This window comes from Atta colombica, unplaced genomic scaffold (genome assembly GCF_001594045.1).
Source record: "Atta colombica isolate Treedump-2 unplaced genomic scaffold, Acol1.0 scaffold73, whole genome shotgun sequence".
NCBI classification, from domain to species: Eukaryota; Metazoa; Arthropoda; class Insecta; order Hymenoptera; family Formicidae; genus Atta; species Atta colombica.
Genome location: NW_017259565.1, coordinates 249,905 through 265,300, shown reverse-complemented (window position 1 = coordinate 265,300; position 15,396 = coordinate 249,905). Strand labels below are relative to the sequence as shown.

Below are 15,396 nucleotides of genomic sequence, written 5' to 3'. Positions count from 1 at the left end.
ATTAAATCTAGGTTCGTTACCACTTAGGAAATCTTGTTTATTAGTAATATTGTTTATTAATATAATTATTAATACAATTAATACAATTAATATTAGTAACATAAAAATTACGAATATAATATTATACGTGACGTCCACACAGAAGAACAAACAATCTATGCAATTTCCCTGTCTTTTCTTTAACCGAAATGTATTGTATAGAATAGTGGCAAGAAAAATAAATCTTTCTAATCAAGGTCTTTATAACTTTTGAAGGACTTTAATCTTATAATAATTAATTAAGAGTACGTATCCGTCCAGAAAACGATAACAGAAGAAAATGATAACTTTAATTTGTGAATATTTGAAATGCATTCCTTAAATACGGAAAAATTCTTATGTACTTAGAATTGAATTCAGAATCACAAATCATGAATCGATTGTTCAAACTCGTAGCCACACATCGCTTCATATACTATAGGGTGGGCCATTTAAAATTTGGAATTTAATTTGGCTCTAAAAAAAAAACGCATGAATATTTTTCAAAGTTTATGGTTTTATTGGAAAGGTAGTACATTGCCATTAAACATGAAATACAATTTCATTCAAATGATTTCCACGGCTGGCTGCATAATACCCCATTCTATCAACCCAATTTTTCAGTACATTTTCCACTGTATGGGCGCGTATTTTATCGATGGCAACTTTGATTTCATGTTTTAATTCTTGAATCGTTTCTGGCTGGTTAGCGTAACACTCATCCTTGACGGTTCTCCATAAAAAATAGTCTCAGCGGAGTCAAATCGCAGCTGCGAGGCGGTCAATTGACATCAGCATTTCGGCTGATTATGCGATTTTCGAAGACAGTGCGCAAAAGATCGATTGTAGCGTTGGCTGTGTGGCAAGGTGCGCCATCCTGTTGAAACCAAATGTCGTCTGTGTCCTCCTCTTCAAATTTGGGAAGCAAGAATTCGTTTAGCATGGCGCGGTAGCGCTCGCCATTGACAGTGACGGCAGCTCTTTGCTCATTTTCGAAGAAAAATAGCCCAATGATGCCGCCGGATCAAAAATCACACCAAACAGTCATTTGTTGTGGATGCATCGGCTTTTCCACGATGTGCGGATTCTCTGACTTCCAAATATGACAATTCTGCTTGTTCACATAGCCACCGAGGTGAAAATGAGCTTCATCAGAAAAGATGATTTTTCGGTAAAAATGCTCATCTTCAACCAAGCGTTGTTCAGCCTATTGGGCGAACCGAAAACGCATCGGATGGTCATGCTTCAATTCTTGCACTAATTGAACTTTATATGGCTTCATACCGAAGTCTATATTCAAAATTTTTCTCAAAGAAGTACGTGAAATGTTCAAGTTTTGAGAACGATGGCGAGTTGATGTTGATGGTTGTTCAAGCACACTCTGAGCAACAGGCAGCAATGTTTTCGGTTGACCTTATTGGACGAGTACGTGAACGAGTTGCTTTATCCAATAAGAATCCAGTTTGCCGAATTTGCTTCACAAATTGATCCACAAACTGCGTTGAAGGCATTTCTTTTCTACCAAATTTTCCACGTAAATTTCTTACAGTTTGGATTGAAAACTCACCACTTTGGAAGTAAGTTTTCAATATTTCCCAATTTTGTTCAAGCGTATAGCAACCCATTTCGTAAATGTCAAACAAAAAATTAAATTTCTGATACGTCATAAATGTTATTACGCCTTTCAAACTCATATTTCAAAATAACCGGTAATTGAAATTCCAAACGCTAGTCCATCCTGTATCTGTATAATAATGTAACGATATGTACCATCATTATTGTTAAGACTGAAACTTATCGTACAATGTATAATTCATAAAGCATAAAAAAAACCAATCATTTTATTTTATGAAAAGAAAAGAAATGAAGGATTTTGATTGATTAATTTTTTTATAGATTATACAAGACTCTGCTTCCGCTTTTAGAGAATAAGATCCTATATATTACAACATCCAATTCGTATCTCATCAATAATTCTAATCGAATTTGTAATAAACTTCGATAGTACTTCTATCATAAAACAAAAATTCTAACACAATATGTAGTTAAGAATGTAAGAATGTAAGGTATATCATTCTCGAAGATGCACCAACATAATTCAACATGATGACTATTCTTTCAGCTAATCAAGAATTTGCTCTCTAATTATAAAAAATAACATAACTGTTTTGAGATAAACATTTGATTGATTGTTCCTTTGGATTATTCTATTATTCTGCCACAATTATCATGTACTTTAAATATTTATATTATGGTTACAAGAGATTTATGGAATACAAGAAATCAGATTCAAGTCCCTGTTGAGGTAACATTTTTCGCAATAAATTTATTAATAGTTTCAACACATTAACATATCTTTATATATCTTTATATATCTTTATAATTATTATGCTTGATAACATCAAATTATAAAAATTGCTTGTCAATTTATTTCACGATTACTAGAGTAGTTTTAATTGCGTTTATAAATCCGGAAAAACAATTCGGCGCGCAGTTGGAAAAGACTATAATAAGCAAGTACATATATAGTGTATATTAATAATTAAGTTTGATTAAATAAAGTTTGAATTATTTAAAGCAATGAATATTCAGCTTCGATTATAATAGGCATTTTAAATTTCTAGTATTGATTGTGTTTCTCTCATATGCGGTCTAAAATAAAGATTCTTAATATTGTTTATTTTGGTTAATTCTCATTTATTATATATCTCATTTATTATATATTATTGCAAAACAGAAAACGAATAGTTTGTTATTATTGATTAAAAATTAATAATTGAATATTCTTGAAAAGTATTACAAAGCCTTAAATGAAATCTTAACTTGAATCGTCTCGAATATTACAACAAGAATTATTCATATCGCCTGACATTTCCGACAAGTTTGATAAGACAGTCGAATGCTGTCTATACCTGGCAGAGATCCACGCTAAGCGCCCACGCGGCTCATTGTCCATGATATGCACTCGAGGCAATTCAAGCGATTCTCATTTCGAAATTGTCAGCAATTAGACATTATGCTTAAGACATGGAGGAAACAACAACGAAGTCAATGAGACGTGCATGTCGGAGTCGTTGGCCGCGTGGACTTTAATCAGTAGCGTTCATTTTTTTCCACACAAGAATAATCGACGAATATTCGTAATATCAAAGTTCAAAATCCATATATATATAACTCACAATATAACTCACAAGTTCTTTATCTAATTTACTTTGCGCTTGTTTATTTATTGTAACTATAATAGCATGACTCAATAATAAAAACGAGTCTATTTCTACTAGTATTGATTAAATTTAGTCTTGATTTAATTTACTCTTTTATTTTTTTCCAATTCTTAGGCTGGGTTGTTCCACCTTTCGTTAAACTTCAGTTCAATGGTTACGTTTACACTATGCGCTTAGTCCGCTATCTACGATAGATGTCTTTATTTAACCTAAGGATAAACAAGGATATCTATTGTATAGGTCACAGCCTAAATGCATGATGTAAATGTAACCACTGTCTTACTATCTTATGCTCTTACTCTTTTACTCTTTTATTTATCCAGTAGATAAAATATCATGTAGTTTATCTGAAGATGAAACAACCGGCCCTTAGAGTTAAAAAAAATTAAGTTAATAGAATCACAATCTCTATCATTTCCATCTTTATGACAATATTTCTCTCTCTCTCTCTCTCTCTCTCTCTCTCTCTCTCTCTCTCTCTCTCCTTTTTTAAAAGTATTTAAATAATTGTCAGATCACGTACAATCTTATTTTAAAAATTAAATGTAACAATCATTACAATATTAGCCATTTCCACATTTACTTATGTTTTCCGTCATTATTAAACATATTACCGATTTCTTTTACAATAAAGATGCATCTATTTTTCATAATCAGTTATCTCTGCAATTGACTCGTTTGTATTCCATAAATTGTGGTTCACAGTTTCTCGATATAGACACTGATATCTTTCGCATCCAGTTTATCACGATTTCCAGATTAGTCTCATGCTTCGTTGAGCAAACAGGTGTGGAAAATGTCATAATTTCTACACCTAAGATTCATGGTATATGATACTTTTACGCGTGGCGACTAGTACGAGATAGTGGAAACATGGCGAATGTTTCATGTTGTTCTTATTGCGCCGGTATTAACCTTTGTACGGCTGCATACTTTCGCACGGCACGATCAATTGCCTTTCTCATTCTCAGGCGTCTCGCAGAAATAGAAACTGGATTGGTACTCGATTCCCGTTCGCCTTGACGCCCTTAATCGGTCAGGGGATTTGTCTCGCGAGAGAATCTCGAATGTCCCCTCCGCTTCCGCTATTAAATGCGACAATTGACAATCCAAGCTTTATAGGCCTTTCTTTGTTAAGCAACTTCATTAACAATCTTTTAATTACGGAATATTTAATTAATGATCTCTTGGATTAAAATATATTTTATTTAAAAACTTACTTAATTACGTATTTTTTAACATCTTTCTCAGACAACACACAATATCTAGAAAATATTTTTACGTCTATTAGATATATGCATGTAATCTGGGTTGACATTGATTACAATTTCCATTTTAAATATTATCAAGAAAAGTTTGCGAAATATTAATAATATATATGTTGATTTGTATTATCAAATATCAAATTAACCTCTCTGTATCACGAATTTTTATGCGAGACCGATTTTTTTGATACTTTGAACCCGAGAATTTTTTGAGTGATTGATTACAAATTAGAAGTAAAATTCAATGGCCGATTTACTATAGCGATTTAATATATCAATATAATAACTTTTAATAAAATATTTAGTATTTCATTATTTATAAAAATAAATTATTTAATAAAGAACAGATTTTAATAACTTTAGATTCAGAGGCAGTGATAAAAATATTCAGAAACTAAGGAACGGTATGCATAATCCGTTCATAATTTCAAGACCATCTAAAGTAATATCTTAAGTTAATACGACTCTTTAATTGGCTCATGATATCTTAGGCAATATATAATTCAAGACTCGAAGCTAGAGTCTTAAATTACTTACTGAGGTAATCTGTGGATTTCATCTTAACTTTTAAAATATACAATTTTCTCATTTTTAATCTATCACACGATCCTGTCTTTTTGGATTTTAAAAATTTAAAATTTTGACCTTAGATTAAGATTCAGTGAACAACAAATCCCTAGACATCATTATAAGAAATATTCAAATTCAAACTATTTATTTTGATTTGCAGTAAAAAATACTGATTTTTCTGTATTTTCCAAAAATTATATTATATTTTCTAACGGTGTATATAGTTTATATCAAAGTTTATAACCAAAAAAAGGAAATTCTTTGTAATAATCAATATAACTAACCTAGAACCTGTATTCTGAGTATACACCTCAATTGTAATGTTTTTTTAATATTTTTGTTAGAGTCCATTGTTCAGACAATGGATTCTAATTCTTCTACCAAGTGGAAGTAAGAAGGTAAGTAGACAAGTGAATGAGTAGATAAATCAATTGTGTTTGAAAAATAGTTCTTCGTGTATTCTTAGTAAATAAACATGTCATTCAATATATTATATTATAAACTTATATTATTACTAAAAGTAACATTATGATCACTTGGTTTTCTATTTCTCTAATTTCTCATTTTATTAAAAAAGAGAAAAGTATATATACCTACATATTAGATCATATTGGGTACAAATGATACTTTTTAGATACTTAATGATACTTTTTAAAAATCTTTTTACTCATGGAAATATTTGAAAATGTCTCATATTTTTTTACTGTTCAGAAATTCTATTTTTAAATCTGATTGTTGATTTTTAATTTTGGATTTAGCAAAAAATAAGAAAAAATCGTAAAGCTTAAAAAAGTCATATATAAGTCCAATTATCTTATAATCTAATAGGGGTTTGTTAAGAGATTTCTTATATTTCGACAAACTAAAATTAATATTTAATTTCTCTCTCTCTCTCTCTCTCTCTCTCTCTCTCTCTCTCGCTCTCTCTCTCTCTCTCTCTCTCTCTCTCCTGTACACATACAAGCAATTTGAACTGATTTCAATTTTTTTTTATCTCTGATCGCATTTGCTTCTTGCGAATTAAATTGACTTATTGTTTCAATTACTGATTACATTCTGATTTACCAATCGCAGTTAAAAATGTGTGCTGATACATTTTTATTTAATGACTCATCTTGTTCAATATTTTTATCATTATGGACTTATTGTGACTGTTATAATGGAAGAATATAACCGATAATATTATCAGAATAAAAAGCATTGCATTGTTACGGAAGATAGATTTGAAGAAACATTACCAATTTTTTTGCATAACTATAAATTATATATTTGTACTTAACCGTTTTATTAATTTTGTCGGATTTGCGTTTAATTTCTTTATACTGAGGATGACCTAATAATAAGATCGAAATGTATGTTCTAAAAATCTGAAATATATAAAAATCTGACTTGTAGCCTCTTCTTGTCATTTATTGTCAATTAACAAAATTATATTGTGTGAAATTGTACTACTTTTAAATTTTGTAATACTTTAATAAAATCGTTCTTTCTGTAATAAAGAAACAAAACATTGCTATGTATAACATTTATGTCTTTATTTATTTAATATATTTATTTATCGTGATAAATTTCCCTTATAGGAGTGGAATGTTCTTAAATTTTCAAGGTAAATATGCCTCACTGTAATATATATTAATACTACACTATAATAAGTATTAAACATTACAAACTAATAGCAAAGAGTGATTGCATCTTGTAAGTTATATTTCATAGTATTAACTACGAATATGTTAAATCGTGTAATTGCCGGATACCAGATAATGGATATTCGGAAAGAATGTGATATCCGATATAAGCTAATTATCTGATCGGATACTAGATATTTTCTGGATATTTTTTCATATTTAAAAAAAAAGGAAAAAAAGAAAAATAGCGATAATAATTTTCTTATCTCCCCAATGTGATAAAAAAGGAACAGATATAATAAAATGCAAAAAGTGCAAGAAGTTCAGCTGAAAAGAATAGAATTTTACATCAATGATACAAACTTTCAATATAAAATTTCGGCCGGATATACAATATATATTGCTAGATTACTAATAATATCCGGCTATCAAGATAGTAAAAAAAGTTGGATACTGGATCTTGCAAAAAAATACTTTTATACATTATATTATACTTAAAAAAACTTGCCGCAATAAGTTCAATTTCCTACGTCAAAAATTTCCTATTTTTCTTTTTTTTCTTTTTTTTTCGATATAAAATTTGACACGTAATTTATCTGTGGATTTGTAGAACATATCTAGCATCCTATCAGTATATCAGTATAGACAAATTATTCAAAAGAATTGCCTTTTTTATATTTATACTAAGGCATATTTCCTATTGAGGCGTATTAGCCGGTTTTACCATATTATAGCTGGAATATTTTAAAGCAATTTTCGTAATATAAAATTGAACATACTCAGTAGGTTCATATTTTTGAAGCTATTTTAATATTTTTTTCACTCTGTGATAGACAAATTAATTGATAATACACAGATATAACACTGTGATTAAAGCTCATGATAGCCTGAAACTAACATTGTAAGTATTTATAATACGTATTTTTATACATATAATAGCTTCTCTGTAATCGATTTAAGTTTCTGTATACACATAATAAAATAATAATAAAAAAAAATAAAAAAAGAATAAAAATTAGTTAAATATAAAACTTAAAAAAAAAAACAAGTTTTTATAATAATTTCACTTTATGTTTTTCACAATTAAATCTTCTTAGTATGCTTGTACGTTTTTGAATAATATATCGAAAGATGATATCTTTGTTAAAAAAACGAAATATAACGAAAAATACAAATCGAATTTTTTTTGTTCGCTACTGTAGATACTCTTAAACTTTGATGCGTGACTCACTGCGATATGTATAATCGTGACAATTGCAAAAATTAAATAATTAGTTTTCCTGGAAAGATATGTATCGACACTGTATTATTAAAATTGCAATTCGATTGTCATGCAACTGCAGTGATAGTCAATGTAGTCGATGTAAGGTAGAAAAAGATAGAGAGAAACAGAAAAGGAAACATAATCGAAACGGAACTTGCATGTGCATGTTTCACACACTCTTTGTTAAACGCGAGTTGCTCGGTGCTATGCTATAAAAGAATACAATTAAAAAATAATAAAATCAAATTATTTACTAAAACAAGATTTACATCAGCAAAAAATTATTTTACTTACAAAAGAAATTTTTTTTTTCATGGATCAACTCTAATTTTTCATAAAATATTATTAAGGCACTTTAATTTATAAAGAATCTTACTCAGTGTTAAAATATAAATTTTTATTCAGAAATTTTTTGCTGAAAAGTGAAACGAACAACGAACAATACACTCGATAACTCTCGATATCGCACTCGATATCGAGGTTGTCCGAGAAAAGACACGAGGCTAGATTTATGTCGGCAACAATTGTAAAAAAAAAAAAATCGAGCGGAAAAGCAGCTAACGCTCTCGCGAGTACACGCGTAAATTCGAGTGGAAGAGAAACGCACCTGGTCTTAAATCTCTGCGTGTCGTCCTGACCGGCCCACATTTTCCTTCTCCCGAACTAACCGCTGTTCGCTCGATAACAGTCGATAACCTCGAAGCACACCGGAGCGGAGATCTGTCGCGTGAAAACCGTTTCCTTCCAAGGAAAACGATGAAATTCACAAGAAAATTTGTACCGGCACACGCGCGAGTGTGAATGACACGGGTCAACTGTCAAGTTGGGTTGGGTCACGCACAACGCGCTGTCGCGCTTCTTCCGTTTGTGTGATTCGGCGCGTCGCACGAGTGCAGGGGAAGAGAGAAAGAAGAGAGAGATATATAGAGAGAGAGAGAAGAGAGAGATATATAGAGAGAGAGAGAAGAGAGAGATATAGAGAGAGAGAAACGGAACGAGATATAGAGAACAGAACGCAGGTGAGAGAGCGAGACGGCGCGAGTGAGGCCCCGCGGGAAGAAAGACGTTGTGCGCCGCGAGCGCGAAGTAGAGGCGCCACCTCCGAAAAGTCGAGAAACTCGCACCGCGCGAGAGGGTCGGCGTAAAGAGAGATAAAGAGAGAGTAACGTCGTGTGTGCTACGCTCGGTCGATCGCCTGCTGCTGGTTGTGCACGATCATGAAATACTGATGGTGGATCGGCAGCGAGGTGCGACTCGAGAGAAAGAGAAAAACGAGAGAGAAGGGAAGAAAGGCGGCGCGATGCGGCTCTTCAAGTACAACTACGTACAGACGAGTCTTAAGCCTTGTAGTTGCGGCATGAAATTTTGGATAAGATTCAGGAAATCCTCTCACTCAACGGGTGTTTCTCACTTGCATGGATTGTAATGTATTGATTTGAATTAGCTCAAGTGGGCAGTATGACAAATAGAAAGGATTTATCGTGCTTAAAATTTTATATACGCAATGGCTCGAGTAGCTTAAAAAATTTTTTAAATTAATTTATTTTCACGCGACAATAATATAATTTTTTTTAAATATAAACGGAAGTTGATTTATCAACTTATCCCTCCTTATATATAAGTTTAGCAAAAAAAAGGAAAGAGAATTTTCTTAAGAAAAAAAAGGGGAGAAATTGTTGACACGAAGAATAAAGTTGCGTGCAAATAAACCGAGGCAGGTGTATCGCAACGGATGCGACTTCGCGGGAGCCAGAGTGTGCAACTGGACCTTAAACTCTTGCAGGTCAGCCAGCAAATAGCTGCTGAGGCTCTGCCCTTAGGCTCATCGTCAGTCACGGACACCAGGTAATTTTCTCCTGGGAATACACGCTAAAATCGGGCCAGCGACAGCGGTTATATTTATCTTTCCGACCGTGTCGCCGTGTATTCTTGTTCTTCTTTTTCTGTGCAAAATCTCGCGGTTCTTTAAAAATACATTTCAATCCACTTTCGGAGTGGTCAGTCTATTTCCTTAATGTTCCGGTTTATAACCACAAATCTACTCCGATTTTGTTCGATTAAGCTTATATTATCAATGATAAGAAATTAATATTTCTCTACGACGCAGCTGCGATATAGTTTCTTTTTTTTTCTAAGCAGGAAAATAATGTGATAATTAAAGATATATCTCCGTTTAAATCACTTCTGAAACATGCTTACGATGATGTGACACATTAAAAAATTATTAAGTAGTGCAAGTTTAATTTGACTATTAATTTCATTACAATGAATTCAATTGTGGATTAATGTAGTGGTGTCGATCGAATCAGGGGGTCAATTGTGTATCTTGAAACGAAATGAAAATTACAAAAGTGAACGAATTTATTGGAATATTTATAATTTCATTAGTCAATTTCTAGTGAGTAATAAAATTAATGCTATATATTCTCGCCTAAAATCATTATAATTACAACGTACTATATTGCATTACGCTATTAGCAATTTTTATAGGCAAAATACAATTTAATTAAGAACAATTAAACATTAAATATTCTTTTACATGAGTGATAAATACATCAGAAAATATTACATTAATAAATTGTAAATATTGACATAAAATTGTACAAAATGAACAAATGTTTTTTTTATAACTCAACTGCGAAGTTGAGTAAATCGCTTACTGATCGCAAATTCCACGAATTCGCGGACGTCGCGCCACAAATTGTCGGCGTCATTTCCTCATCCATCCCCACGTGTATGTACGTAACGCGTGTACGTTAGAAGCCTTTCCTGCGCGCCGCGTGCAGCAGCGAGTTTGTCAGGAAATAAAGAGAGAAAGAGAAAAAAAAAGAGACACAGCGAGGAGAGAAAGAAAGACAACGAAGATGACTGGCTGAACGAAGGACACCGAACAAAGGGTAGGCAGAAACGTCGTGTACCTATGCAATTACGAGGCTTTGAGGCCCTAAATGTATACGCCTCTATGTGGCACGCTAACAGCAGCGATGAGTCACAAGCTTGGAGCTTGTATTACTCGCACGCGGCGACGACGTTCCGCGGATGCGTTCGATGCATTCGAAATTGCTTTAGAAAAAAGCACATTGTTCAAATCTAGAAACAGGGATTCTCAAGAGGAAAGAGAAAACACTTTACCGAATTAATTATCTTAAATAATGATTTATTGAATTCTTTGTAAAGTTTAGAGTATTTATATATTAGCATTATTATTATTAAATTGATAAATAAATTACGAACTAAATTCCTAAAATAACAATTCAAAAAGAAAAATTGAATAACAGGCAATTGGGAATTGGCACTGTATATGTTTCAGTTAATCTTTTAGCCTTCTTCAGTAAAAATTTTTGTACCATTTACTGAAATTTTTGCTGAAGAAGATTAAAAGGTAGATTAGCCGAAACATGTACAAGTAATGATATAATATAGAATTACTTTAAAGAAACAAAACTGCGCACCGTCTATAGCGCCAATTCCCAATTGCCTGTTTATTCGATTTTTCTTTTTGAATTATTATTAAATTGATTATCAATCTTATGATATTACTATTCTAGCTTTAATTTAGAATTCCGTTTCAAGATCGGCAAGCAATCGCCGAATGTAGTTTGCCAAATTAGTAAAAACACATATAAAAAAAATTGCAGCTTTGATCAAATGTCTCTCTTCATTTTGATTGTAAAATAACGTAATTTAAACAACGAATCTTTTATTGATTAATTTTTAATACTTTAGGAGGTGATTCAATTTATGTTGAATATTAAAAAGTAGTGAGATTGAGGGAAACTATATTATATTATATTGTAAGAATTAAAATTGAACTCCAGAAACTGTCGAACCCTTCAACCACATTGTTAATTTAATATCACGTTTTTATTCGTTCAGTCATGTGTGACAGCGAGACAGCGAGACTAGCCCTCGATACTGTGGGCGTCATTCGCATTGGGCGTGTACCCATGGCGCCCATAATCTTTACCAGCGACAACAACACGCCATTACGTTCCCCTTTCATATACGTATCCGATACAAAATAATAAGCCATATGTTATCGCCCTAAAAAAAAGAATTTGCGACATGTTCGGCGGACGGGACGAGACGTTCGTGTCTTGTCCAATCATCGTAGCAATAATTACGCAAACCAGGACGCGATAATATTGCAAGGGAAAACCTCGCAATATACCTCTGCGTGCACGAAACGGAAATCTAAATAAAATGAAATGAAGGGATGAAGAAATCGAAATGAAAGAGCAATGTATCGAGACGCTGCTGGTTCGTCTTTCTTTTAATTAGGCCGGTTAGTTACGTTCAAATGAAATGATAACGCTCGTTTCCATCAGCTTTTACTAATACACGCTAAGACCGCCGTTATGCGAGCGACCTACCACTTTGTTTTTAGATATTTCTTAAACAAAAGGTAAAAATAAAACTTTAAATACATATTAAAAAGTGTCTTCTATCGGACAATATAAGCAATTTTTATAATACTGTTTGTAATTTGGCAATAATTAATTTTTTCCTAAGATAAGCAAAAATGAGCGTCTGACAAAATAGATTCCAAAAGTGACACAGTGGACAGTAATGCTACATATTCCTATTCTTTTTCTTTTACAGAAATTATCTGTATAAAATACAAGCGAATGATATTTATAAGATTTTTCAGATCTTTTCACTTCGATATAAAACATTTTTATTGAATGCATATTATATGTGTATTTACTTTATGCTGTTCTGCAAAATGCAAATATATAGTGATAATTTTTCAAAGGCTTTCCCGTATATGTATCGTTGCCTTCAACTCTGAATTAGAGAAAATATAGAGTTATTTGATACTATAAAGCAACATTAGTAAAGCAACAAAGTTAATTTATTTAATTAGTTCATGATTTATTTTACAGACAGGTGTGCCAGTTTATGTTGCATCCCTCGATTTTATATTTAAAATCGTATTATGAAAAAATTAAGAAAGAAATAATATAAATAAAATTGATTTAGAAAACTACAAGCATTTAAAACGACGTAATATTATTAATAATATTACTATTATTTAAATTATGCAATTTGTAAAAGAAAATAAGAATTTTATTTTCGCATTCATAGAATTTTTAACTGATTTCGTATAGAAAACAAGCCATATACGAATTATGCATTTACATTTTCTTAATTAACTAAACGGATCACGTTTTTATTAGTATTAATAAAGTACAATAGTTAGTTTCTGAAAAGAAGGTTCACTTTAGGAGATCTATATCGGCGACTTTCCTCTAGTGATCAGTAATACTGACAGTATGCATCAATATTTTTAATATTTTTACAACCTTATACAATATGTTATTGACGTATGAATATATTTTACTTTAATTTTACATACATTCCGTATATCTATTACTGACATACTGTGACATGGATCCTAATAAAACAATACTGATGCTCGAGAATCAAAATCCAAACTACTATCAGGATGTATTCTACGTCAATTCATCAATATTAGCCACATACATCAGTAATATTGTCAATATTTATTAATATTGATAATATTATCGATTGTGATCTTCAAAACAACGAACGTTATACTATCTTGACGTAACATTTGTTCTAGCATATCACTGAAAGAAATACAAACGTTCACGCGTTGAATGTCAAATTTAATTAAATTATTTACGTATTTCGTATAGGATGTCCCAAACCATGCTCATTTAAAAACGAAATGATTTTTATTAAAAATTTATTAAAAAACGAACTTTGATGAAAAAACGAATTTTGATGAATAAATCGGATACTTACACTCTATCGAATGGTGATGTTTTCTTTTCAACTTCCGAATATCCGAATAAAAATAGATTATTCAGATCGAAAATCAATTTTTTTTTAATGGAACCTGATATTTTTTATTATACACAGATTCGGGTTCTACACTAAATAAATAAAATAAAACTTTTGTATATACTAAGAATTTTTTCGAAAAATGTTAATTATAACCGATAAGATTTTTAAAATGAGTTTTAGTGGAAAAAACGTTTTTGCAGTATCACTCTCGGCATAATCCGAAAATTGAAAATATCACCATTCAATAGAACGTATTTGACTTATACCTATCAAAATTTTGGGGCTTTTGATAAAAACCACTTTCTTCGTTTTTAAATGAGTGCAAGTCATCCAAAACATCTTACATATTTTCAAAGCAGCGTTCGGGAATACATATCCGAGTGCCTCCAGATATCAATTTATTCCTTGTTTAACATTCGATGAATAACAAAGATAGAATGATACTTGGAGGCACTCGGTGTGTATTTCCGAACATATCTCAAGTGGAATATCTTGTATGAACTGTATGATGTATGGCAATTCGGCGTAGTATCAATTTTGCCATATCGCATTTGATGGAATGCTCGTTTAAGAGATATTGATACAGCATCGAGGCACAAAGCATGTGCATAAATGTATGCGTTTGTACACATGCGAGCGAATACACAGTATCCTATTGATTATGAGCATGCATTGGTGATGATTAGACGATAACGCGATAGCCAGTGTTTTCTAGCGAAACTTGTTTTTTTAATAAAAATAAAATAATAACGACCAGATGTGATTTATAACAAGAAAAAACAGAAAAACTTTACGGTTAATATCCGCTCCGATAACCTTAACATATGTTGTCAAGGTCATGAACTTCAGCGATCTTCAATAAATTTTAGTTGACCTTCAATAAGTTTTAATTGTTCTTAAAAGTTATTAATAAAAAAGTTTAAGTACTGCTTTATATGACGAAACGAAGTCTATACTTGTACCGTTTTACACAGGTCTTCGACTTTCTACGTGAAGCGAGATCCTATCTCTCCTTCTATCTCGGGATTTAATTGTTAGTATATATATATATAGCATATAGCAGAAATGAGATGTTATTTTTTATATATAAACTTTTCTTGTCAATAACTTTTAAACGAAGAACAATAATCAACTAAAATCTATTGGAAATTACTCAGGATCATGACAACATATGTCAATGTCAAGGTCATCAGAGCTAAGTCTTCTTTTATCGAAATTTTCCGACTTTACAAAGTCCTATGGGGAGTCTTATCTCTTTTTCTCTCTCCTCGTTCGTTCTCTTTCATGTGAAACCGCAGGATGTCTTTAGTATTCTCGCTAAACGCGCTTAAATATACGATACTCATCTCATATGAAAGCATACGTTCGCGCAAATCTAAAAAATTTTATGGCTAATATATCTTCATGTGTTGCTTCTAAATACAAACAACAAGACAGTTCATTATGGAATGAGCAATTTTAATACCAACAGATCCTCATACCAAATAATGCATAGGGGGCTGATGCTCCAAAAAATGGTCAAAAATTAAGATTAGAATATTAAGATTAGAATATTAAGATTAGAATATTGGTGCAAAAATTTTATAGAAAGTCTACGAGCCGAGCTAGATTATAGT

The 15,396-nt window shown here is 31.6% G+C and overlaps 1 protein-coding gene across 2 annotated transcripts in view; it reads right to left on the bottom strand.

Moving 5' to 3' along the window:
* LOC108692508 (microtubule-associated protein Jupiter) overlaps nucleotides 1-15,396 on the bottom strand; it is a 130,548-nt gene that overhangs the window by 110,934 nt on the left and 4,218 nt on the right. Inside the window, exon 1 of one of the 2 annotated variants that reach the window (XM_018200799.1) lies at nucleotides 8,574-8,901. The exons of the other annotated variant lie outside the window; for it this stretch is intronic. Within the exon in view, the coding sequence (XP_018056288.1) occupies nucleotides 8,574-8,614 (41 nt within the window). The 5' untranslated portion in view covers nucleotides 8,615-8,901. Of the gene's footprint in view, nucleotides 1-8,573; nucleotides 8,902-15,396 lie in introns of those variants that run through there. 2 annotated transcript variants of the gene reach the window in all.